Raw genomic sequence first — 26,468 nt, 5'->3', positions numbered from 1 at the left:
AAATTCGTGTATGAGTATTTGCTTCCATTATACACTCCCCTCCTTTTCCCTTTCCTCCTGGCCATCTACCAATCCATCCATCCACTTTTTTGTTTTTTATTTTTTTTCCCCCTAGGGGGAGAAAACTTGCCATGGGTAAGAATTGAGGGATGGGAATAAAGATGGAGAGTGAGAGAGGAACGGAACCAGCGGCATATGAAGAATGCTTGTAAAGACCAGACCTGAGTCAAGGGACTCAGGGCTCCTCTGGGGCTCACCTACCAGTGTGAAAACTGTACCTCTACAACTCAGCTCTCATTAGAGAGCCCCTTAGTCTAAGGCGGAAACGGTGAGGGAGGAGTTGGAGCCTAACAGGACTTCAAAGCAAATATAGCTCAAGGAGAACTCCTGACTATTAATTGATCCTGGCTGGGATTTTTGAAGATGCATTAAAAATACATATCTATAGCACCATCATCAAAACACCACTTCAAAATTATTTAAAATAAAACTCTAAAGAACAGTTAACACTTTATTCCAGAGAAGGAAGTGGAGTATTCGCTTCCACACGTTTCTGTCAAGCCAGCAGCTGGTGTGCACCTGGGCTAGCTTCAGGCCTACCTTATCATCCAGCTCTGCGATGGAGGCACAGAGGTCCACGAGGGTAGGCTGCAGGTGCCCGTTCACAATTTTCTCATTATAGATATAAATCTGAAATGAAGAAAAACAAAGTAAATGGCGTAATTTCTATATTCACCTCTTTTTAAAACCTCTTGAAGCAGTTCTGAAGCCAGCTTCTGCCCAACAGTCAGCAGAAGCTTCAGCCAAACCTTCCTTCCTGAGACCGGCTGAGCTATCCACACTGCCTGGAAAGCAAGGCCTCTGGCCAGTCCCCCAGCTCTGTGTTTGAGCTCTGGCAGCAGTCAACACACACCAAAGCTAACTGCTAGCCCAGCCTTCTGAACACCTGAAGATGGAGCAGGGTGGTCCTGGGGGAGGAGCACCACGGGCAGTTCTATGCCATTCTGCCCAGCAGACCCTGAGACCCAGGAAGCAAGGACCAAAGGGAAAGACGGGACAAGGGGAGGACTCCTGCTGCTGATTCCTAAGGACCTGCGGCCAAGTTTGGTCATCTGTCTGGCAAAAGGACTCAATGGCACAGGCCCAGGGCTGGCGGGCTATGTGGAAGTGTCAAGTCACAGCCCTCCAAAGATGTCAGAACAGTCGTTGCTGCACGTTTGGTATCTGTTTCTCCTGAAAGGAATCCCTGCTCCTTTGGTTAAATTTTCTAAGGCAAAGGAACTATGCAATGTTTAAAGTATGGGAAAACCACTATTACTTCCAACTTTATTTTAAAAAGAACTAAAATAATGATGGTAAAAGCTGGTAAGTTCTACTCTTTGTATGTGGAGTCCTTGCTCTACCAAGGACGGAACAAGGTAATGACGTTAGACATTCAGGACCCCACCGAGCCTTACTCTCTTCTACTTTTAATGGGGGATGGTATCAGGTAGCCGCCAGGGGTATTATAAAGATTAAATAAAATGGTTTTTAAACTATAAGGTGGTGTTTATTCACTCAATGAGCATTTATTAGGGGCCCTCTCTTTGCAAGGTACTGTGTTCAACAGGGGATATAAAAATATACTCTCCACTGGAGGAGACAGCCATGTAAACAGACACATGACATTATGGTGTCCTAAGTTCTAGAAAATGTTAATTTTATGAAGCCTTTGTCTTTACAGATACAGAACATACACAGTTTCTTTCCTCAGAAGCGTATGAATTTCATTTGGGCTGAACTCAGGTGGTGGCCGTGGCAATGGAAGCAGTCAGCCATATAATGAGGGTGCAATTTAAAGGATGCAGATGTAGCGGGGGAGAAAGATAACTAAAAATTGAAGCAGAAGAAAACATATGAAGGCCCAGTAGTAAAACGTGACGGAGTTGGAAAGAGGAAGACTTGTGTGCGGGAAGCTGATGAGGCCGGCCTGGGCTGCCTAGAGTCTGAAGTTGAACGGTACACTGAATGAGAGAGACTTAAAAAAGCATTCAGAAACTTTTTCTCAAGAAAGGGTGCAAGAGGGATTTCTGTACCATCAGGTTACCAGGGAATTCAGTTAACACAGAACTCCATTTGCTAAGTGACTGGCAGCTCAAGGTAGAGGCTTCTATTACAGAGCACAGGGTCTCAGAGTTTTGCCCTGCCCCTTGCTCGCCTCCAGAGTTGCCATGTGTTTCTTCCTCCAATCACCTACTCCAGGTGGGAGGGAGGGAAGTGGGTAATGCTGAGGGCCACAGTGGCACCAATGTGTTCTCTCCTCAAAAAATCAGGGGAGGGGCCGGCCTGGTGGTGCAGTGGTTAAGTGCGTATGTGCCGCTTTGGCGGCCTGGGGTTCGCCGGTTCAGATGCCAGGTGCGGACATGACACTGCTTGACATGCCATGCTGTGGTAGCCATCCCACTAATAAAGTAGAGGAAGATGGGCACAGATGTTAGCTCAGGGCCAGTCTTCCTCAGCAAAAAGAGGAGGATTGGCAGCAGTTAGCTCAGGGCTATCTTCCTCAAAAAAAATCAGGGGAGTTGGTCACAACTAAGCAGGCGTTCCTTGGCTACTGCTGGTGCAGGACAATCTAAAGGGGATGGAAGCACACCACCCTCAATTCAAGAAACAAGATTGCTTTCCTTCTTAGTACTTTGTGTGGGAAAGTGGCAAATTAGAGTGAAACACACAGGCAACCAGCACTGCTTTATTCAAAAAGTCAATTCCAGATATGTACTGTCCTTGGGGCAGTTTGAGTCCAAAGCAGTTCCTGCGCTTACCACAAAGCACCTCACCCCACACCCGTACTACTGCACGGCCCTGACACATACCACCAGAAGCACAGTCGCCAAGTCTCACGAGCTCCTCCAGGACAGCAATATTCTATTAAGTAGTGTTGAGCACACTAGGCTTACCAAGGCAGAAAAGCATTTGGAAAACCTCTCTCAGCAACAAGGGCTGAAGAAGGACTTCTGATAATACCATCAGCCTACCAGGTAATTCAGTTAATATACAACTCCCTTTGCCACGCAGTGCGGTTACTCAGGCTTTACTGTACATGGGCTACAGCCAAATGCAAAATGAGATGCCTTGGTCAGTGTAGAGGGCAGATCTCAATTTCCCTAAATCCAATCTGAGTCATTCTATTACCCAATTTGACGGCATTCTAGTGACCAGACGGTAAAATATTAACCAGTCCTCTGAATGGAAACCCAACGTGCTTCAGGGTTTGACTTTCACTTGAAGTCTTGTTCCCTTTTACTCCCCAGAGGGCTCACACAGGATTTTCCTGGATTCCATCTTCCTTGAGGTGCGCTCACCTGCCGGGCGTAGGCCATCTCAATGCTATCCAGAGAGCTTCGACCAGGGGTGCCCACATCACTGATGTAACTTGGCTGTAGATAAATACACATTCAGAATTGGTTACAAACAGCATTCAGTCATGTAAAGGAAAAAAAATGCTTGTCTTTAATGAAGCTGTGAGGAGTCTATTTCCTAGTCAGATTTCCCCAAAATCATGATTTTAGGAGTTTCAACAGAACGTAACTCTCGTACCATGAACACATGAGAAGGGAGCAGGCATGGGGCTCAACTAACTTAAAAATCACGGGAGGTAGATAAGCTATAAGGACACCTCAACGACCATTTCTGGAAACACATCTTCCCGGCGCTGAGTTCAACCCCAGCCTCTCCCCGCTTCGTCTCCCCTCTCCATGTCTTCACACCAATGAGGCTGCCGTTGTGATGTGTGAGCCTCCTGTTTCCACCAATCACAGCAGACAGCTTAGAGAACGGAATTTACAGGGTCATGATACTGGGACATTCAGACATTTCCAATCTAGGGGCCACACTAAGACAACAGCTGCTCATTAATTTTCTGCATCTGAAGATGTGAAACAAGTCTAAGTTGGGTGGTCATTCATTCAGTAAACATTTGCTAAGTGCCTGCCATGTGCACAGCTATGTGCTCCTCTATCCCCACCGGATGACAATAAGCCAGCCCACAGAGCCTGTCCCCAAAGAGCTTACCTTCTGATGGGGAGAGTCAGGCACAAACATACGAAAAAGGTTATTAGTATTTTTTTTAGAAAGACTAATCTTTAGCTAAGCTTATTCCCTACTGTCAACAAATAAAAATCGAGTATATTCCACTAGGTATATTAGGCATATCTCCAAATTTCCAATACATTACTTTGTACTGTAGCAGAGATCAAGTTCTTTAAGTTTCTCTCATTACAAAAAAGAAAAAATCAATGATCTATTCTCTAAAATCTAAAACAAAGCAGTTTTAAAGTAGGCTTCTTGGAAACCAATGAAAGAAAGCAGCAAAACTGCCTAGCCCCACCAAAGCTGGTAAAGGAATGCTGGTGTGAGCACACCCTGGGAGCAAGCAGAAGAGGAGAGAGGAGCAGAGGCAGAAAAGGGAGTTTTAAACCCTCAAGTACTGGAGAATGAACACTGGACTGTCAGGACACCTGGGTTCCAGGAGGGCCACGTCACTCGCTGGCTTTGGCTGGGGCAAAGCACATTCCCTTGAAGCCTCAGGTTTGCATCAGTCAAGTGAAAGAGCTGTCCTAGACAATCTCAAGAGGTCCTCCTGAGCTCTGATTTTCCACAGTCATTGCTATTAACAGAGCTCTAAACAGTTTACTGACCTTGGTAGATGCTGCTGGCTGGCTGACCCAATGACCACTCTGAATTCCTACCTCCCACCTCTACACCCTGCCACCTTTCCCTCTTCACAGAGTTAAATATACCCAGTGGTGTGCGGGTAAACATTTAACAACTGGTTTGGGGAACAGGGCCTGATGTGTAGCATTTGCTGGTTTCTGTGGTATAAATATTCTCACCACGGTCTCAAGCTATCCGAGGTGCTATCAACTAGACTGCAAATTTTCTGAAAATTTAACAATAGGCCCTCATGAGCTGATTCTACCCTCTACTGCATATACACCTTTTCCCAGTCTCTGCTGCAGCTAGGAGTGGCCATGTACCCTAAGCTCAAGCTAATGAGAGGAAAGCACAAGTCTGGTAGTGTGTGTTGGGGACAGCTTCTGCTTTTCCTGATAAAGGGAGAATAAAAAGCCTGGCATGGCCTTTCAGCCTTCTCCCCTGAATGCAAATATGATGTCCAGAGCTGCAGCAGCCATCGTGTGAAGCTAAAGTAAGTGGATGTGCTACGGATGGCGGTATACAAAGACAAGGAGGTGCTGGGTCTCTGGTGGCACTGCCTAACAACTGAATTAATGCCAACACTCCTCAAACCTGCAGACTTCTTGTTAGGTGGGAAAAATAAATCCCCATTCAAGTCACTCAAACTCAAATTTTCTTTACTTACACCTGAAACACAGAATTACTGAAAACCACTATATTACAGTAAGAACAACAGTGACACTTATTGAGCACTTACTATGTGTCAAGCACTATCTTAATGTCCAGGTATTAACTCCACCATGCTATGAGACAGGTACTTTTATCCCATCAATTTTACAGATAGATACCAAAGCACACAGAAAGCAACTTGCCCGAGGTCACTCCAACAGGAAGCAGTGGAGGCACAGTGTGAATCTACAGTCAGGCACCACACTGCCTGCCGGGGCAGCCAGGGCAACTGTCCAAGGACGGCCAACAGAGAACGGGGGAGGGGAGTGCTTAGCAGTCCTGGCTCCACGACTCACTGGCCATGTGATCCTGACTGAGGATACCGCTTTGGAGCCCCAGTTTCTTCAGCCATAAAACAGGGGCAGTAATGCTACCCACCTCATAGGTCTGTGATGAAGATTAAATGGGGAGGAAAATAGTACTTATCTCACAGCACTGTTGTGAGCAATAAGCAGAAAGAGCTCAGCACAATGCCTAACACTTGGCCAATAAATGCTAGCTATTGTTATCACTTTTTAAACAAAAAATAAACCACCATAACGAACATAGGAATAAATCTTACATTGAACAACAATGGATAGATATGGACACTACAGAAACATAATGTAAAATATTTTACTTTGTGCTGGCTGGAAATTCTCATCTCATTTTTCTACGATAAACACATATTCCTCGTATGAACAGACACCATCACCAGCTCATTTTCCACTTCTGGATTAACTCTGTTTGGTCCCAGGAACACAGACTTGAGGACTATTCTACAAGGCAGCCACCCTTCTGGAACAGAACTAGCCATCTGAAGCTCATGAGCCTCACGTCTTTAAAAGGACAGAGCACCAAGCCTGTTAATTCCAGTAACCTAACTGCGGGTCATGAATAAACGAGGGGATGAAGAGGGGAACAGCATTAAAACATTTCTGCAAGGACAAAGTTGTTTCAGCTCAATATACATAAACAGCCTTGAGAAATATTTTCCAATACTAAAGACCTAATTTTTAAAATTATCCATTTAAAAAGTAGTTGGTTTTCAGCCTTCAAATTTCCATTTAAATTAATTTTGCCTAATGCTCTTGTTTTCAAAAGTACCTTTCCTTCATTTGCCCTTGGCCAAGCCTCTATTTCACCACACATAAAGTCAATTATCCATCAACAGGATGTGTACACGCACATTCCTGAGCAGAGGAACTGCAAATGTTCATTGGAATTTCCAAGCCGGGGCCTGCTTGAGGGCTGGGAAAGTAGATGCCAGCATGATGTGTGCAAATAACATTCCAGACTTCTCGGACCTCTGGGTTTCTCTGCACTGGGGCCTCACTGAACCATAGCAGGCATGACAGGAGCAGGGAATCAGAGACCAGAAAGGCAGAGAAGATGGGAGGGCAGGGCCAAAGAGGAAAACAAGGGGCTCACCGAGGGGTCTGGAGATATGTGGAGAAAGAGGCGCCTCTGGGAGCAGAGACACGAGAAGGGTCTTCTCATAGTAGACGGTGTTCCCAAAACAGCCATTCTAAGAGAGCATTCCAGAACAGGTAGGATATGGTTGGAGTGTGGCAGCAGGAAATTGCAAACTTTTATTAAATAACTACTTTGGTGCAAAGCATATGAGAGTTGAATAAAACTCTTTTCGCAAGGAGGGCACATTCTAGTTAGGGAAAAAAGAATGTAACTAGCACTCCTAGCAAAACAAGTCCAGAGTAAAAGGGAAATATGACGATATCATGGAAGGAAGAGAGTTTTTAAATTCTGAGCGTTTTGGCTTTATGTAAGCAAAAAGGAACCAAAGTGATTAATTTACAACAGTTGCCTATAAAATCTGTACACAGAAGCTCAGTACTACTAGAAAAAAACACCAGCTGGGGAGCAGAAGACCTAGGTTCTCAATGCAACCCAACTAATGACTGTGTGACCTTGGGTAATGACATCTAACTTCCCTGGAGCCTCATTCTTCATGGCTAAAATGAGAAGAATACTTAGGCCATTTATACGACGAAACCTATTAGAGCCACTAAAACATGACAGACACCTACATGCGCTAATCTAGAAAAAGCTCCAAAATAAGTTTTAAAAAAATCAAAACATAATGCTAAGTTGTAGACTCCAACATATAAAATGGTGCCACTTATGGAATAAATTGATAACAAACTGATCAGATGGACATATCCATGTAAATGTGCACATAAGTACCTGAGGGGACTGGAAGAACGTGCACCATTGCACAGGCTGTTTGGGTGGGGGTGGAGGAGAGGGCAGAGTTTTCACATGTGGGTCTCTATGCCTCTCCTAGAACACTGTGCAAGAAGAAGGTGTTCATGTATGATACATCATGATGAGATAAGGAAGGGCCTGTTGAGTTGGGTTTTTAAAACTTCTTTTTGAAAAGAGCAGAGCACTTTCTATACTTGAAATCCTACTCAAACTTCAATATGTGAAACAAACCCACCCACTTCAAAACTACCAGGGAGCCATAAAATACAGTTTGGAATCATGTAGTCTGGAGTTTTTAAATTCAAACTCTATTGGTCTTTATTTTACTGTATTCCAATGAATCTAATACACCATTGTAAGAGAAAATGTTACTTATGTAGGAAGGAAAAATGCTGTCAATTAAACCATGACACATCACTGAATCCTGATTTCAGAGATGCTAAAATGTGGAAAAGATGTGTAACTGGGAATTGATGAAATATGGTATTAAGTCAGCTATCAAAATTAAAGACTATGTTCAACACACACTGTTCACACATCACAGCGTGGAATGTTACCACCATTATCTGTAATTATTAAGCTACAACTTAGCCTGTTGCTATCGAGCCTGTTGCTTGCCAGGCTAAGTCATTCTCTAGACGATACATTAAAGGAGCATCCAGTGACTGTGTCTAATACCAACACAGCCACTAGACTCCACTGAGGTTAGATAAATTCACCTTTAAATACTGTTTTAAAAGTGGGCTAAGATATGGCAACGACTCCCAACACTGCTCAAACCCCACGTGCTGCGATGGAGGCAGCGGGGCTCTGGGGGTGCTCTTCCTCACTGTGGCCAGGCGCAGGGACCAGGGGTCTCTTTCTTGCTTCAAAGCACATCCTTTTCATTCAGGTTACAATTTGAAAAGTTATTAACAATCTTTCAATTCCTACCTTTCTTTAAAAATTATACCTCCTTCTTCAATGACATCCTAAGGAAATTAATTCCCAAACTGAATTTATATGACTGAAGCCTCATTTCCCGTATTAAAACTTGCCAGGAACAGATATTACCAATGTGTCATTGTTCGTCTGTTATCGGAAGGCTTAGAGGAAAAATGTTTCTGGAATCACCACATCCTATTCATTTTTGCTTATATATATGTAAAAAAAGCCTCAAGCCTCTCTTTATATTAAATTATCCAAATTTGGACATTTTCCTTCAAATGTAAGGTCAATTCAAAATGATCGAAAGCCTTCTTCCTAATAATGATTTTAACAACCTTGTTCCTGACAATAAAGTGCCCAGAGAAGAAGGATATAGACAGCAAGTCAGAGTTCTTTATTTCTTCTATTTATACCCAAAGATTTTCTTTTCATTCCTACTGATACTTTCTAAATCAAAGGAAACACTTAAAAAGGGACAGATCCATATTAAAACGATTAAGATAGACTTAGTAATGTGTAGCTTACCAAATGCTAACAGCCACCACAAGCACCGCTGGGAGGCACAGAGCGTGCACTGCACACCGGCCCTGGCTGGGCGCCTCACCCACCGTCTATACCCCTGAGGGCAGCTCTTCAAGAGCGGCCTTTATAAGAGAGGAACCCAGGCCCGCTGAATTCCAACACCTGTCTCTGGCCTTCATGCTCTGTGGTTTCCTATAAAGAGAGCAGAGAAAGCACCTGCCCAAGTGGAGGTAATACCACACTTTTCCGTCATTTTGAAGAAAATTATAGGAAAAAGCCTGTAAAAACACGATTCCACATATCCACCAGAATGGTTAAATTAAAAATGACAAAAAATACCAAGGGTGGCAAGGATATGGAACAAATGGAATTCTCACATACTGCTGGTGGGAGGGTATATTGCTCCAGCCATTTTGGAAAACCATTTGGCAGTATCTGCTAAAGTTGAACATGCGCATGGTCTCTGACCCAGCAATTCCCCTTTTAGGTGCACCCGACAGAGATGCAAACATATGTTTCCCAAAAGACACAGACAAGAATGTTCACAGCAGCACTATTTACAAAAGCCAAGAACTGGAAACTATCCAAATGTCCATCAACACCAGAATGGATAAACAGACTGCAGTCAGACTGCTCAGCCATGAGAATGAACGGTCTACAATGACATGCAACAACATACAGGACGTTAAGGAAAAGAAGCCAGAAGCAAGAGTACATGCTGTATGACTCCACTTACATAAAGCTCAAAAACAGGCACAATTAATCTATGAGGCAGAAGTCAGGACAGTGGTTCCCTTGGTGGTGGCGGGGGTGAAGTAACTGGAAAGGCACACAGGGGGTTACAGCGGTGCTGGTAATGTTTTGTTTCTTCATCTGGGTGTATTCCATTTGTGATAATTCATTGGGTTGTATACTTATGATGTGTGTACTTTTCTGTACATATGTTCTATTTCAGGAAAAAAGTTCAAAAAAACAGCAACAAACAACAAAACCTACAAGGTTCCAGAAAATGGCAATTCCCTGGATGACCTAAAGAGAGAACCATTTGCATCACTTGCCAGCTTTTATAGCAAAGCTACCCACTCTGCTAGGTGTCACACCAGAGAACAGCAAAAGTATCAGTAACTCCCTTCCAAGGGGACTTGAGGTCAAGGAAGAAGAGTCTACTAAATAGACTAGTCTATTTTTAAGAGAAGAGCAATCAAGAAAGAACATCTCATTAGCAGCTTATAATTACTTCCAAATCCCCATACAGACCACAACCCAACCCATTAACATCATTTTAAAAAATGAAGTTTATAAAACCATGAGCTGTTCTACTTATCTGCCCAGACTCACGAGAAATTGAGAAAGAAACATTAGGTTGGTCAAGGGTTTTATACATTAGTTCTTCTTTCCCAAAGACTCTGATCTAAGTCTTTGAAGGCTTTGAGTCTAAGAAATGTGGAACAGGGTCCTTAATGAGTATTTTCCTAAGACAAATGACTTTAGCATCTATTTATTCAGGGACTAATTGAATAGAAAAACTAGTTTTTAAATCAGGAGCAAATTTGTAGATACGGGATATGTGAAGTTACTCTGCAGGCATGACAAACTGCCAAGCTACCCACCCTTGACCCAGACTTGAACAAAACGATGGTCTGGAAGCCAACATTCCTGGGTCTCACCAGCATATTGAGTGTCTCTCTGAGGCTCAGCTGTCCTAGCTCTCGTGAGAAAAGAATGCTAGTTAGCCATAAAACAACTTCTGGGAAAAAGACATCATGAAGCATTGGCAATATTACTTGAAATGTCTAATATCATAATTTTTATAACATTACAATTTTTAATCTGCACTGCCAAATTACCTGAAACTACTTTTTCTGGAACAACAGTGGGATGGCCATTACGGGCCAGGTGCTTTCCACTGTCACAAATCCTCCCCATCACCCATGTCACCACTGAAGACACCGAAGGCCTGCAGGGTAAGTAACGTGGTCGAGGTCAGAACTAGTCAGCGGCGAAGCTAAGATCCGAGCCCCAGAGATGGTCTCTCCCCAACACAGAGTGGTAAATATGCGGCCACAGCTCCCCTGGCACAAGGGCAGACGTCACTAATCAAGCAAGACACTCTTTCCTGCCGACCCCAGGATGCAGCCCCAAAATTTCTCTCAGGGAAGATCTCCAGGATACAGTAAGTGAAAAAAGCAAGATAAAGAACAGAGCAAACAGTAAGCTAACTTTTGTGTAAGAAGCAGGGGGGATAAGAACATACAGTCTCATATCCTTGTATTTGTATAAAGAAACACTGTAAATATACGCAAGAAAGCAGTAATAGTGATTACCTCGGGGGGAGGCAGAGGGGGGAGGGAATGGGCTTTTGGGGACAGGGTATTTTAATTATTGAATCATATAAATATACTGCCTTTTCTTTTTTGGTGAGGAAGATTCGCCCTGAGCTAACATTCACACCAATCTTCCTCTACCTTGTATGTGGGATGCCTCCACAGCATGGCCTACGAGTGGAGTAGGTCCACGCCCGGGATCTGAACCTATGAACCCAGGCTGCCAAAGCAGAGCGCACCAAACTGTAAGCACTTGGCCACGGGGCTAGCCTCTACACTGCCTTTTTAAAAATTAGATTTTGGGGCTGGCCCGGTGGCGTAGTGTTAAGCTCGCGCACTCCGCTTTGGCAACATGAGGTTCACAGGTTCAGATCCCAGGTGCAGACCCAGCACCACTCGTCAAGCCATGCTGTGGAGCCATCCCACATACAAAATAAAGGAAGACTGGCACAGATGTTAGCTCAGTGACAATCTTCCTCACAAAAAAAGAAAAAAAAAGATTTTAATGAGGAGAAAACTGTCAACTCAGCACTACCACCAATCAATGAACACTGGCAATTAAAAGAAACCCTATTTAACACATCCTCTGTAAAATCATAATCCCTAATACTTCAGTTAGCACAAAGTTAGCTAGAGCCAAATGATTTGTCTAACAAATAGTTCTCGAGCATCCACTATGTTCCAGGCACTCATCTAGGCACTGGCGATACAAGAGTAAACAAACAAAACTCCTTACCTTCATGGAGCTCACATCCCGCCGAGAGACACAAGCGACATAAAGACAGACAACATATACAGTGGTATGTGGGAGGAGGGCTAAGAAAAAAAATACAGCATGAAAAGGGGATACAAGGAGTGTTGACTGGGGAGAGGTTGGTTGGGATTTCAGCTGCGAAGGCCTTAGAAGGCCTCACCGACAGGGCACTGGGTGAATGTTTGAAGGGAGAGAGCCACGCAGTTATCTGGGGGAAGAGTATTCTAGGCAGAAGCAACAGGAAGCATAGAGGACCTGAGGCAGGAGAAGGCCTGCCAGCTCTGCTCAAGGAAGCTGTCAGGAGCTTGTCTGGCTGCAGCAGCAAGAGCACTGGGGAGAGGAGCATAAGGTGAGTTTGGAGAGGAGGCAACAAGACCAGAGCAGGTGAGGACTTAGAGGTCATGGTGAAGACTTTGGCTTTTACTGCAAGTGAGATGGGTGTCACTGGAGGACCCAAGCAGAGGAGTGAGACGATTGATCTACCCTGTGTTTTAATAGTGTCACTCTGGCTGCTCTGTTGAGAAGAGACTGTACAAGAGCAAAAGCAGGAAAACAAGTGTGGTCAAAAACCTCTAAGACGGTCTCCACAACCCCCATCCCCTGGGACTGGAGCCCTGGAACAATCCTCTCCCCATGAGTGTAGGCTGGATTTAGTGGTTTACTTTGAACAGAGGGGACAGGAGGTGACTTTCGAGACTAAGTTATCGAAAGACTGTGGTTTCTGTCTCAAGAGTACCTTAGCTCTCCCTCAGATCCCTCACTCTTGCTCTGGGGGGAAAGCTATCAGGCTGGGAGCAGCACAACAGAGACCCACAGGACAAGGAACTGATGTCCCTAGTCAAGAGCCAGAGAGGACCTGAGGCTTGCCAAGAGCCACATGAGTGAGTTTGGGAGTGATCTTCCCTGAGTCGATCCTTGAGATGAGGGTAGCCCCAGCTAAGACCTTGACTGCAGCCTCAAGAGACCCTGAGCCAGAAACACCCAGCTACACTAAATGCTTTTGTTTTACTACAGTTCGGAGTAATTTGTTACATAGCAATAAGATATCTAAAACAACCAGTTAGGAGGCAAGCTCAATAATCTGACCAAGAGATGATGGTGGTTTGGACTGGAGTGCTAACAGTAGAGGAGGTAAGAAGTGGTTAGACTCTGGGCGTATTTTGAGAGTAGGGTTAACTGAATTTGTCAACACGTGAGAGAGACTAGGTGGGAGAAGAAGATAAAAAGCAATCTGAGGTTTTTGATCCGAGCAAGTGAAAAACTGGACTTGCCATTTATAAAGAAGAGAAACTCCGTGAGAAGGCTGGCGTGGGGGGCAGCTGCTATCATGACTCAATTCTGGACATGTTTAGCTTGAGATGGCTGCAAGACACCCAAGCAGAGCCAAGAAGGCCACTAGATAAGAGTTGGGTTTGGGGTTGTAATGTAAACTTGAGCATTCAGCACATAGATGGTATATAAAGTCACAAGCCCAGATGAGATCAACAGGGCAGTGACTGAGGGAGAGACAAGAACAGGTCAAGGATTGAGCCCTGGGACAGTCAAACATCTAGAGGTTAAGGAGTTTGAGGAAAACTCAGCAAAGGAGGCTGAGCAGAAGCAGCCAGACACGGAGGAAATCCAGGCAAGCGTGGGCATCCAAGTGAAGAGTGTTCCAGGTGGGAGAGACTGATGAGCCGTGCCCAGACTGCCAGTGGGCAAGGAGATAAGCATTCTTTACCTCACATTTTTATTAATAGTGGTATATCTTTTGGACCCAACCTACCTCACTTTCTTGAGTAAAGTCAAGGGCATCTTCTCCTGATGCCAGCAGTGTGTGGAGAATTCGCTGTTTCACTTGCTCCCACTCGACCAGCATTGACTCTCGATGGTACTCCTCAGCCATGCCAAAGGTCTGTCAGAGAGGAGCAGAGAGAGATGACCCAGACAAAAGAACAAAGAATAGAGTTCCCTTTAAAGTTCAACAGAAATTCAAAGCCCCCAGATCTTCCATATTCCCAAAAATAGAGCAAAAACTATCTACTTTAAAAAATCTCCTTAAAGAATTTACTAACGACTGTTTGCTATATACTCCTTATTTCATCGAGTCTAACACATTTTTTAAAAAACTTAATTGTGGTAGAATACACATAATGTAAAATTTACCATCTTAACCATTAAGCGTACAGTGCAGTGGAAGTAAGTATATTCACGCTGTTGTGCAACCATCAGCACCACACATCTCCAGGACTCTTCTCATCCAGCAAATCTGAAATTCTATACCCGTTCAACAGCAACTCTCCATTCCCTCCTTCCTCCAGCCCCTGGCACCCACCATCCTCTCTCTAGGATTGTGACTACTTCTAGGTACCTCACCTAAGTGGAATCACACAGTACTTGTCTTTTTGTGACTAGCTTATTTCATTTCATACAATGTTCTCAAGGTTCATCCACATTGTAGCATATGCAGAATTTCTTGACTTTTTAAGGCTGAATAATATTCCATTGTAATGTATATACCATATTCTGTTTATCCATTCATCTATCCATGGACACTTGAGTTGTCACCACGTTTCAGTTATTATGAATAATGCTGCTGTGAACATGGGTATACAAACATCTTTTAAAGTTCTTTTTTTTTTTTTTTAAAGATTTTATTTTTCCTTTTTCTCCCCAAAGCCCCCTGGTACAGAGTTGTATGTTTTAGTTACGGGTCACTCTCTAGTTGTGGCATGTGGAACGCCACCTCACCATGGCCTGATGAGCAGTGCCATGTCCGCGCCCAGGTTTCAAACCGGAGAAACCCTGGGCCACTGAAGCAGAGCGCACGAACTTAACCACTCGGACATGGGGCCAGGCCCCCGCTTTCGTTTTTTTAAAGATTTTATTTTTTGAAGTTCCTGGTTTTAATTTTGGGGGGGGTATACACTTCTGGGTGTGTTGCGGGATCACATGGTAACTCTATGTTTTTGAGGGGCTGCCCCATTTTACATCCTCACCAACAACGCACAAAGCTTCCAATTTCTCTACATCCTTGCCAAAACTTTTCTGTTTTTCTTTTGATAGTAGCCATCCTAATGGGTATGAGGTGATATCCTGCGGTTTTGATTTGCATTTCCCTAATGATTAGTGATATTGAATATCTTTTCAGGAGCTTATTAAGACAAATATCTTTTTAAAATCTCTGAAATCAGGCTACATATTACAATTGATAGCATGTCATAGTTTAAATTGAAGTACTTTTTCTTTGTATTATGTAAAATGATGGATTATAAAGTCAATGGTATCTTAAGATTTAATAAGCATCTAAGATAACACACAAAAAAAGATTCTCCCAGTGTCTTTATTTTTTTTAAGGAACAGTAAATATAGGAGGAGGTAAATCATACAGTAAACATAACAGTAAATAACAAACATAAACAAAACAGTAAATCATAGGAGGAAGCAAACCAGTAGAAGAAAAAGAGAGCCTTCTGCAATTAGATTTCTTATCACTCTACTCAGTCATTCCTGAAAAGTCTGGCAAATCTCACTCCTGTCTACTGGTGACACTGCAGCCTGTTGCCAAACAAGGGCACTGAGAATGAAAAGACAAAAGAAAAAGAATGAAGGAAAGGAGGGAGGAAGGAAGGAGACAAAAAAACCTCTGAGGAGGAAATCAAAGCAACTTACAGAGATATACTGAATCATGACCATTCTTAGCCTATTGTTCTTTAATTGGCAGACCCAGCTTCCCTATCAGCTTAAGCCCACTTTTCAAAAAGCCATTTCATTTACAATCAGATTCGCATCTAATTAGGTAGCACCAAGGGAATGAGTATTAGTAATGCCTGCTTTATTTCTGGCAACGAAGATCATTTATACTGATAATATCCATACACACGAGCTTTGGTAAACTCTTAGAAAAACATACTTTTCCTACAAATGGGATGTTTGAGTATGCACCAACATTTACTAAAAAGTGAAAAAGACAGACACTAGACACACACAAAAATGATAAGGAAGAAGGCTGGCACACCTTGCAAATTTGATTTTGGTCCATCTATCAATAGATCCCTTTTCTAATATGTATTTTGAAGACAGTGAGAAACGACAATCGCAAATTTTAAAAACAGTCTTCCACCTGGTTTTCTTCTCACTGAGAGTCAGGCAGAAAGGACCATTCCAGTCAGTCAGCCTGAACTGAAAAAACACTCAGAGAAAAATCATCTTCTCTTGTTACATAGTGAACTTAAACATGAAAGCTATGCATTTTGAATAGACAGAAGTATGCTGGAACAGAAAGGTGAGGTGGGGGGAAAGGGGAAAGGGTAGTTTCCCTGGAAAGTATCCAGAAATAGTGGACAAGTGAACCATAATTTCATCTAAAATTCTTCCTATTTAAGTAGCCAAACCAACCACCTCCTAAGCCTCAAGCCTCTCCCAGTAAGGGAAAATGGAGGGCCATGTGGCACAAAGATCAGAGCAGGGAGAAATAAGGAGGTGGGGGAAGGCTGGCATACCATACAGCTTTCTGTGCTTGCAACAGCAAGTGAGGCGCTGACTAAGCTGTGGCATTGATCCAAGACACCACAGTGTCACAAGAGTTTTTCTTAAAGACAAATCTTCTGGCTGATAAAGAACGGCAGAGTAGTAAAGGCAAATGAAGAAAACAGACAACTTACCACCCAAAGACACTGCTGAATGAGGACGGTGAGGGCAGACTTCCAGCATCATGTAAGGGTCAGAGCAACAACTCTGGGAATTAACTATCCCCTGTTAATTAGGCTGCTCACCTGTGTGCCAAGAACTCCTGCTTTGAGAACACAGGAAGTACTCTGAAAACTGGCAGCTTTCTGGGCTCAAATCCTCAGATACATCTGAGAAATATGCCAGGTTACTCATTTAGAAACAGCCCCACAACCTGAACGAACAGCACTATGGTTCCATTCATCATTAGTGTGATAAGGGGCTTCAAACAAAAATAAACGGCCCAACATTAAAATTCTCTTCCCTTGACCATGCCAACCCCAGCTTATCTTAATTACATTAGAGATAATGGAACATCCAATTTGTGGGCTAATCAGGGATGATCAGCCACTCATCTGCCCTATTCCAGCCTATTCCCTTTAGACGCACTCTGAAACACCAGATTAGGTGCAAAGAAGAATGTCAACTAGAGGAGTTAATGAGAGAGAACCAAGAGAGCTGTTCAACTAAGGCCTAAGAGAAGAGGACAGTGAGGATCTGAGGCGAGGTGGGAGGTAGGGAATAGCAGGGAAAAGGAGGAAAGAAACCCAAGGGAAAGAGAGAAGAGATAATCTGGAAGGGTGTGCAGAGGTCTAAAAATTAAAAGGAAGGTAAGACAAACCACAAAAAATGACAAAGCAATGAAGAAACTATAAACTAAATCAGAATCTTTCAAGTTATGTGCAGAAATCTATCTCTTTGAACACAGTTAAGAAAGGAAGGCAGGAAGAGAACTGGGCAACTGAATTAAGAACAGGTGGGGAGCACTTGAACCCCATTTTCACAAAGGGAAGAGGGCAATATGCTTTGACTTCACACCCGCTTATTACTGAGCTGTTGCTGGCTTTTAGAAACTCTACATATGTTCTGATAATGTTGTTCCGTTTTTGCTGGGATGCACCAAATGGGAAAAGATAGGACACATTTGTGGTTTTGTAGCTTGTTTTCTTGGCATTTCAGCAGGACATTGGCAAGTTATTCAAACATGAAATTACCACCAAAATGCCAGGAAGCCGCTCACCTTTTGTTTGAAAACGACTCTTGCTCAGCGGCAATCTCCCGGTGTCCAGACAGGTAAAAGGTGCCCCCCCAGGCCGCTCCCAACACCGGAACATCTCCCTCACAAACACATATGCACACATTTTGCACTGTGGTATGTCACTTAAATGTTTTGGCTGGCTGCACATTTAGTCTCAGTATGGCACAATGTTCAGAGACTGCCAATTCCAGAAACACATTCCGCAGGGTAAATGGATTAATAAGGCTTGGTGGTGGCATTCGACAATCCTAATTTAATTTTATTGGTCCTTTACAGCAGGAGAATCAATGTTGGTGGGTAACTCGCTCAAAGTATGAACCTAAAAAAAGAAAGGCTTTTTTTTTTTAATATCTTCAAATCTGAATCAAATGAATTTCTCTATTTCTAGGAATATGTACTATTGCCAAAAATATAATTAATGAAATTTTAGGGAATTTTACTCTGATAATTAAACATACCAGTCATTTAAATAATGCCTTTGGAACACTTTCTTATAAACCAGAGCTGGCAAGCCCCCTGCTGCCCAGCTCACTCACATCAGCCCTATCGAGGCACTTCCACCCACACGGAAGATTTTAATAAAGACACTGAGATACCTGTGATACAAGGGTTATCTAAGTAAACATGAAAACAGACGTCCCCTTCACCCCTGCTCGCCTTTGCAGAGACAACCACTGCTGGCAGACTGGCGTGGACCCTCCAGCCTTCTTCCTAGGAAAAGATGCACTTTTGGAACCAGCTCCATGTGATGGCTGACCCTTCCTCCCTGCCCAGAAGACCCCAGTGGCCTCAGGAGCTCTTCCTCCATATGGGATGTTTTGGAAGGGTTTTGATCTTTTAATCCTTGTCAGAAACACATGGAGATAGATAACTCATATGTTAGCAAAGTAAACGATCATTTGAGTATCTTGAGGGAATACTTGCTGCAAAATACTGCTGCACATGCAACGGCAGCTCTGCCTGACTGATTTACCATCCTCTTGAGCACCAAGCTAGGTTTCTGCTTTTAAGAGCTTGGAAAAAATGTTAACATAAAAGGTAGCAGAGAAAGTCAAATTGTGTGATAAAAGGAAAAGAAATTGAGGAAAATTATCACTGATCATAATTGCTTTTCTGAACTGCTGATTCAGTAGAAACCAAAATACCACTTATGCTATAACAAGGAAACCAAACAACTTCTGGCTCTTCCACTTTAAGATGAATTTAATAATGAGTTGACTAGTCCAGTGTTTCAGATGCATTTCAGTCACTAAATACACATAAAGTTACAAGCATAGTATCTTCCTTAAAAACGGTCCCTGTAGAAGCTCCTCTGGTGAACTAGGTGTCCGAACAGGAGAGCTGGGCCTGGGAACAGGCTCCCACTTCTGGCAGCTGCCCTCACCACAGTGTACATCTGCATTTGGGTTCGTTTCTTACCCTCTTCCGGGACTCTTCAATGGCAGACAGCAGGGCATTGTCCTTCTCATTCTTCAGGAAACCCTAGGAAAAAGGAAAGAAATGAAACAACTTAGGTTAAAATAAACCTTTTAATAATCAAACATACACTGTAGGAAAAAAAAATAAACATAAGGATATCTACTACCCCGCCCACCCTTACAAAACTCTCTCAACTCGAAAACATCAAAATAGATGGTTTTTACAGATGTTTCCTAGTTTCTTTCATTCTGGGAGCACATGATGATTGTTAGAAGGTAAAGTCCCCCTGAGGCAACAGTGTGGAGTCCCACGTCCTGTAAACATATCAAATGTGAACAGTCAAGATTGCCCTTCAAAATTCCTAAATGGCCCATATTATAGATACAGCTTTTACTATGCAACCAGTCACAGTTCCTCTGTTCCTTAGTTTTTATTTCTCGTTACTTTCAATTAACTCTGTTCAATTACTTCCTAGTACTGAGGAAGCCATCACCATCCACTCATCTGTGTGTTTCTCACTTGTTTGTCAATGGCTGGGATACCCCCAAATCATTTATTTACACATTTCTTCTGGGGTTTGCCACGTGTACTCCCTATTTCAGGCCTGATGACATCTGCTGCTTGTTTAATATAGGTAGGTGAAGAGGAGAGAGTCCACAAGTCTGGTTTAATATGCACAGGTTAAATGCCTGTAAAATGCAACTACACAGACCTAGTTTCATATCCTGATGCCTCCATTTACTAATGGAATGATTTTAGCCAACTCACCCAAACTCTCTAAACCTTAGTTTACTCATATGAAAAACCATCACTAATGAGATAATGTAACCAAGCACTTGGCCCAAGGTTCATACATCTAGCTCTATTATCAGACTCTATCACAATTAGATCTGTTGGTGATATTAAACAAAGAGACGCCCAGGGTGACCTCCTTACTGCTCTTCAGTGTCTTCACTGCTCAAGCTGAGGTCTTACGGAGGAGAGGCGGGACACTCCTGACAGTCAGTCAAAGCTGCAGACAGAGTGGGCTTCCATGCCTGCCTCCATGCCAACACCTTGCCCTTCACACAAGGGTAAAGTTTCTTTTCCACAGCTTGGGGCGTGAGGGCCAAGTAGCAACAAGGAAGATGATCCATCAACTAATAGGTAGAGATCAAAGTCTCAGTTGGAACATGAAAGAATTCAAGTCACCCTATACATTAGACCCACCTATACTCTGAAACACAACGTCCTGCACATGAAGCACAATACTGTTGCATTTATACATGTCCAAAATGACCGGGTTTTTTCAAAACCATGTTTTTGCTCTTTTTTTTTTTTTTTTTTTAGGAACTCTTTGGGGGAATATAATACAAAGTAGAATTAAACTAAAGCTTTTACAATGACACGCTAAATTAAAAAATATTATTTGATAGTTTTCTTGGAACTTACTGTCATGGTTAATTAACTAACTTTTGATTACTTACTATATTTTAATAACTGTAACATTTTAGTATATTTTGTTCAAACAGTCCCAGATATGAGGCTGCTGGTTCTTAAAATAAACAAGGGTGGGGGGGGGGGCCAAACAAGACTGGGGATATAAATTTAAATAAAATACTACCAATCTTCATGGATTTCCCAGATCTCTTAGGTATTGGTCCATGATTCTCCCCCACCTGCTGTCACACCCCAACCTGGGCAGTTCACTGGGATGGACAGGGACAACGGCCAGCAGCCCAGGAAACTGTTCCCTCACAGGCTCTGCCTCGGCAGTCTCTGAGGCAGCAATTAGGCAGCGCTGGGGACATGACAGGAAGACTGCTCCAAATATCTATACTGATAATTGGTGTTGGAGCGGGGTGAGGAGAGGCATCTGTCACTTACCTACTAATGCAATGGCTTCAATAAACCAGAACACATAAAACTAGGACCCCATGTGGTCCATTCAGAAGAGGGCAGCTTGTCACCATATGCCTGCTTCTAGCCATCGCAGGGGAGTCAGATATGAAATTATGGGCAGAATTTTAATACACCTTGTTTACACCCTTCACGGCAAATGATCACATCAAGTCAACAAACCTTTAGTGTGAATTCCCTTTCACGAGTGGTCTCCAATGGCTAAAGGCTTTAGTGTCAGCTTATAAACAAAGCTCTGGAATATTATCATCGACTGCCGTTCCTGAACAAAGCGTAGGCATAGACTCTGCTCTGTTGTACCTTTTCGTGGCTGCTGCTATGGGAAGCTGATTGTCTAAACAAGCCACATTTTGGAGGTGGGGAGGTGATAACCATTGCCCTACAAGGCCTGGTCTCATTCTCTCTTTGGTTGGAGTGGGAAGGGCTGTGCCGAGCCCCTCACCCCTCTCTGGGTTTCCTCTGCTCTTCCCAGTCAATGATCAGCCCATTCCATTCTTTTAACTGCACCGATGTCTACAAATAACCTACATACACAAAATTAAAACACAAACGCAAAGCAATAATCAGACACATTTGTTTAAAAACATAATATTCTATAAGAAACACTATTCCAAAATTTCTAACAGATGAAATTTCAAGTAGTGGTTAAGAAAGAAAAAGAAGAAAAGAGCTATTGCTTTGGGGCAGATTAGTCTCTTCTTTAAAATACTCATTATAAAGCTACATTCCAAAAATCTCACTTAAGTTAAATGAAGCATTTTGCATGAGAATCAAATTTTAGACCTCACCCACATTTGAACCAAGACCAAGAGCCATTGCGTACCTCAACAACTGGCCTTTCTCTACAGCAAAAACTGAGCCTACAAGATATGCAGATTCTGAATTTTAACTCTTCTTCCTTTAGTCTCTTCTAAAATGAAACACTAAAATAGGCTACATATCATATTCTATTTTTAAAAACAACACATTAGTGACCTATCTTTTGAAAAGAATCTTAAAAATAATAATTTATACAGTCAGAATAGTGCCGAAATTTGTGTGCCACCTAGTGGCAGTTACTTTCTTTTAAAGAACACATACCTCAACCAAAAATAAAGAACTAAAAAGCTAGGCAGAAACACACCTGCCTCAGCCCAAGTTTCCCAGAGATCTCTGCCTCAATTTCTCCTTTCCACATGCGTGTTTCCTCTCCCTCCAACTCTCTGTGGGGCACTTCTCATGGCCCTCGTCCCCGAGATACACTTGTACAGCTTATCGGAAAATGGGTTTTCTGTAGAGCTGAGCTGGGGCATTAAGAGTGAACTAGGAGGTGGCTTCTCTCCTTGGGGGGGCTCCCTGCCACACTGAAGACCCCTGGCACAGAGAAGGCCCAGCAGTCATCTCCCACTCGGAGATGCCAGGCGTCTATTACCCCCAGAGCTCCTTATCACTAACATCCCCTTTGCTTCCCAACAAGCACTGTTTCATTGCTCACAGTGCCCCCACCCTTGACCCCAGCCCTTCTACTGCTGGCCCACTCAATATTAAGAACATTCCATAAACATCTACAGGCCCGAAAATAAGATAACTACTCCTGACTTCTGCAGCTGTATACTGCTCCTCACTACCAGAATCTTGCAAACAGATCCTCTTCTAACTGGCTTCTTGAACGGGTTTTGGTTTCAAGCTTTCTGTGACACACAATAGCTCCTATTCAGGAAGAATTAAGGGCCAGAGACTGCTCTAAGCAATTCTAAGACATTATTGCTAATCTTTTAACAATATGAAAGAACAGACATGAACACCCCACTTTCCCGCATCCACTTCCACCCCATTTTACAGGTAAGAAACAGATTTCAGCATTTAACTAACTTGATCGAGGGTTCCCGACCAGGAAGAGGCAGAGGCAAGATTCAAACACAGTTCTCAACTGTTTTTGAGATACTTGGAGAACAGTCAATTTCTAAATCGAGAAAATAAAGACAAACTTCTTTTTTTCTCTAAAAGGATGGAGTCTAGGAAGGGAGCAAAATATCCTTAAATTTATTTTCTTCATCAGCTATTAGTTCTCTTTTAAAGATGATGAAGCTGAAGGCTCAGAGAATACTAATTTGCATCCCAGTACTAACAAGAGCTAACACATGGAGACGGTGATTACTTTGTTGTGGTGTGTGTGACACACATCTGGTTCTAGTCCTCACTTTTAACCCAATGCTAAACTGTCTCTCAATGCTACTTAACTGATCATACTTTGAAGTATGTTCTTAATATAGGTTTAAAAGTTGAAAGAGCTGTATGAGATGGTTTCTAGAGTTTCTACCAACTCTAAAATGTTGTGGTTCCATATTAAGACCACCTAGTTTGTAACTCGCAAAGCTCAGACTTAAAATCCACATTTCCTGACCCCTTGTTTACCTTCTTCCTCTCTACCACTTTGTTTCTTACCACAGCAAATCAAGGTGGGATAAACAGATACTTTACACTTGCATATTCATTCCTTTCTTCCCCCTGCCTCTATAGTTAGGTCAAGAACAAGACAATAAATGTCAAGTTTTGGGCATTCCTTTAAAAGTGTTTTTCAAAATGTGGGTCAGAACTCATAATTGCGTCATGAACTCAATCAGCATTTTTTAATAACATAAAATGCAACAGAGATATATGGTATGGGTAAATGTGGTTTTGTGAAATTTTTATTTCAATTATAATCTACTTATTTGTATGTATGAAGTGGGTCATGATGTTAAATGTATTTCTTAGTATGGGTCCTAGACAAAAAAGCCAGAAATCATTGCTCTAGATGTCAACCCTACAGCATTCCAAAATATTATTTACTATTTATTGCTGTGGAATAATAAACACTGTACATTTGCCCAAGCAATATCTCCAGCCACGTGTTCCATCTTGAATACAGGAAGTGGGCTGCCTGGCAACGTATACTGGCCGAGAACAACCCAGAATGTAACCGCAAGGTAAGCCGATTCTCCTATCAAACGTGTGGTCACATTTCAGGGACCTTGCAGCCAAACGGGCTCTTAAATGGCTCAGAGAGAGAAGCACGGGTGTGAAGCTGCCTTGTTTTCAATCACCACGCAGACTCTGGGTTTCAGAACACAACTATTCTGACTGCAGAATAGCTAACTCTCACTGTAGAAAAAGGCAGTGGGCAAAAGGATGTTTGTTTTTGTCAAATGGCCAAATTCTCTTAGCTTATTTACTTTCCAAAAGTGAAAACTGTTAAGAAATAAGGGTCTCTGAGAAAAATTTCAGTATCCACTTTAGCTAGGAAAGTAAGATGGCAAAAAAAGAGCCTACATTGATTCTTTCACATTTTTTTGCTTCCCACCTACAATAAATACGTGATCTGTTGAACAGTTACATAAACAGTTTGAACTGAAGAACACATAAATTCCTTGACCATTAAAAAATAAAACAAAGTAAGATAAACTAATCAGTCTAAGTTGGCCCCACAAAGCCATAGTCATATTTCACATGACCCTCAAAACACAAAAGACCATGTTCCTTCCCCTTCAACAATCCAGCCTGTGAAAATGAAGGGTGAGGCACCTGGGAGGCCAGCCACGCTACCAGAAGGTATCCGACACGAGACAAAACACATGGCAGGTGCCATAAAAATCTTGTATTTTCTCTCATTTAATACATACAATACACACAAATTAGTAGGAAATCTGTAACCAACATTCCAAATAAAATAATATTGACATAAGTAAGCAGTGACCATAGAAAATGGTCACTGATTGAAAAAAAACATTGCCAACACCCAGGAACATCTAGGAAGGCAAGGAAGGAAACAAAATACAGAGACCAAAACATAAATTTAACAAACAGAATAATCAAGAGGGTCTGCTCCAAGACGAAACAAGAATTCCAATAAGCACTGCAAGTATTCATTAGAACTTCAGACAGTGAAATGGAGAAGTGTCTGATTTCTATCAAGACAGGATTGTGAGTTGCACCCACTATTCTGCTTCAGCTCATTCTGAGTAAAACACCTACTCTCTAACCTCTCCCAAACCTTCTTCCCAATTTCTGAACGAACGACTTTTCTGAAACCTTCTCTTGAGTGAAATTTTTACAATGGTAAAACTGCTACTTAAGGAGAAAGTGAGGAAGGACGAAGTAAGATACTGTCTTCAGACAGGCAGAACAGAAATCCCGCTGGGCTTATCAGATGGTGTGGACAAGCTTTTCATTAGCTCCCTTTGTGGTGCCTACAGAGAATGCCTCAAGGAATCTTTCAAGCGCAAAGAGATGGTCATTACTGATAAAGCCCAAAAGATGAATAGAGGAATTTTGAAATTTGGGCCTTTCCAAGATTTGGGGAACTTTCATAAAGTGTTATAGCATGTTTGGTTATTTTATTAGCTCAATACTTAATGCAATAAAATAAGAATACATAAAATGTCAGCTTAAAAGCTCATGAGAGACTGAATCTCCTTTTGCAAGGAACACAGAATGAATAGTAAATCCAGCCTTCATTTTCCAACTCAGATGTTTAGAGTAACTCCCACTGCCTGTTCTCTACAAAAATTTTTAATATTTTAAATCATTTGTTCACAGATTGCATTAAATGTCTCTCTCATATAGCTATATAGAGATACATATCTTCAAAAAATACCCCTGCAGAAAGCAATGCTAAGCCAGCAGAGTAGACATCACCAATTGTAACATATTTTTAACACTGCTCTATGATTTCTCACTGTGCACTTATGCAAAAGCCTAGTCACTCTCATTCAGCAGGTGGCAGCAGACCCTGCAAGAGTGGCTGTGGATTCCCACTACTTGCCAGCTCAGCAGATCCATGGGTCTGCAGGCAGCTCTGGAGCCACAGGTGGCACACCTTGGTGCTATAACATGGTGTTGTGTGGGCACCAGGCCATCTGTTACTGTCAGGCTGCCAGGTCCCATTTTGTACATGGTGTCTGCTACTAGGCAAAACAAAGGGTCAGACAATTACGTGATGGATTTGGGTCCATTAAGGCAAAACAAATCACTTGCTCCTATAATTCACATAGGTTTACAGGACGGTCTACAAATTCTCACAGGTTGAAGAGAATTCAGTCTGTGCAAGGAGATTCTAAACCCAAGAATAGACAGCTCTGAGCAGTGCCTCCTCCTGGACCTGCCTCGAGCCTTACAGGCAAGCATTCTGACTTAAGTAGCCACCTGGTCTCTTCAAGGGCATGCCAATACGGCCGTGATACAATTCCACACCTGTGCCTTCTGGAAAAGCCACAGACCTTCAAGAGAGCCACTCACATAAGTCCATCTA

The 26,468-nt window shown here is 42.6% G+C and overlaps 1 protein-coding gene across 10 annotated transcripts in view; it reads right to left on the bottom strand.

Moving 5' to 3' along the window:
- The window catches only part of NUP93 (nucleoporin 93), a 102,323-nt gene that overhangs the window by 19,236 nt on the left and 56,619 nt on the right, over positions 1 to 26,468 (bottom strand). For 6 of the 10 annotated variants that reach the window (XM_070611907.1, XM_070611909.1, XM_008527996.2 and 3 more), the window contains 4 exons: positions 19,301 to 19,363; positions 13,901 to 14,029; positions 3,342 to 3,416; positions 601 to 690 (listed from right to left, as the gene is read on the bottom strand). In XM_070611907.1, the coding sequence (XP_070468008.1) occupies positions 601 to 690; positions 3,342 to 3,416; positions 13,901 to 14,029; positions 19,301 to 19,363 (357 nt within the window). Of the gene's footprint in view, positions 1 to 600; positions 691 to 3,341; positions 3,417 to 13,900; positions 14,030 to 18,477; positions 18,593 to 19,300; positions 19,364 to 26,468 lie in introns of all 10 variants that reach the window. The other 4 variants (XM_070611910.1, XM_070611914.1, XM_070611912.1 and 1 more) reach the window with 1 other exon arrangement.

The sequence above is a fragment of the Equus przewalskii genome, chromosome 3, assembly GCF_037783145.1.
Source record: "Equus przewalskii isolate Varuska chromosome 3, EquPr2, whole genome shotgun sequence".
NCBI lineage: Eukaryota > Metazoa > Chordata > Mammalia > Perissodactyla > Equidae > Equus > Equus przewalskii.
Note: the sequence above shows the minus strand (reverse complement) of the source record. Positions and strands in the feature narration are given on the sequence as shown.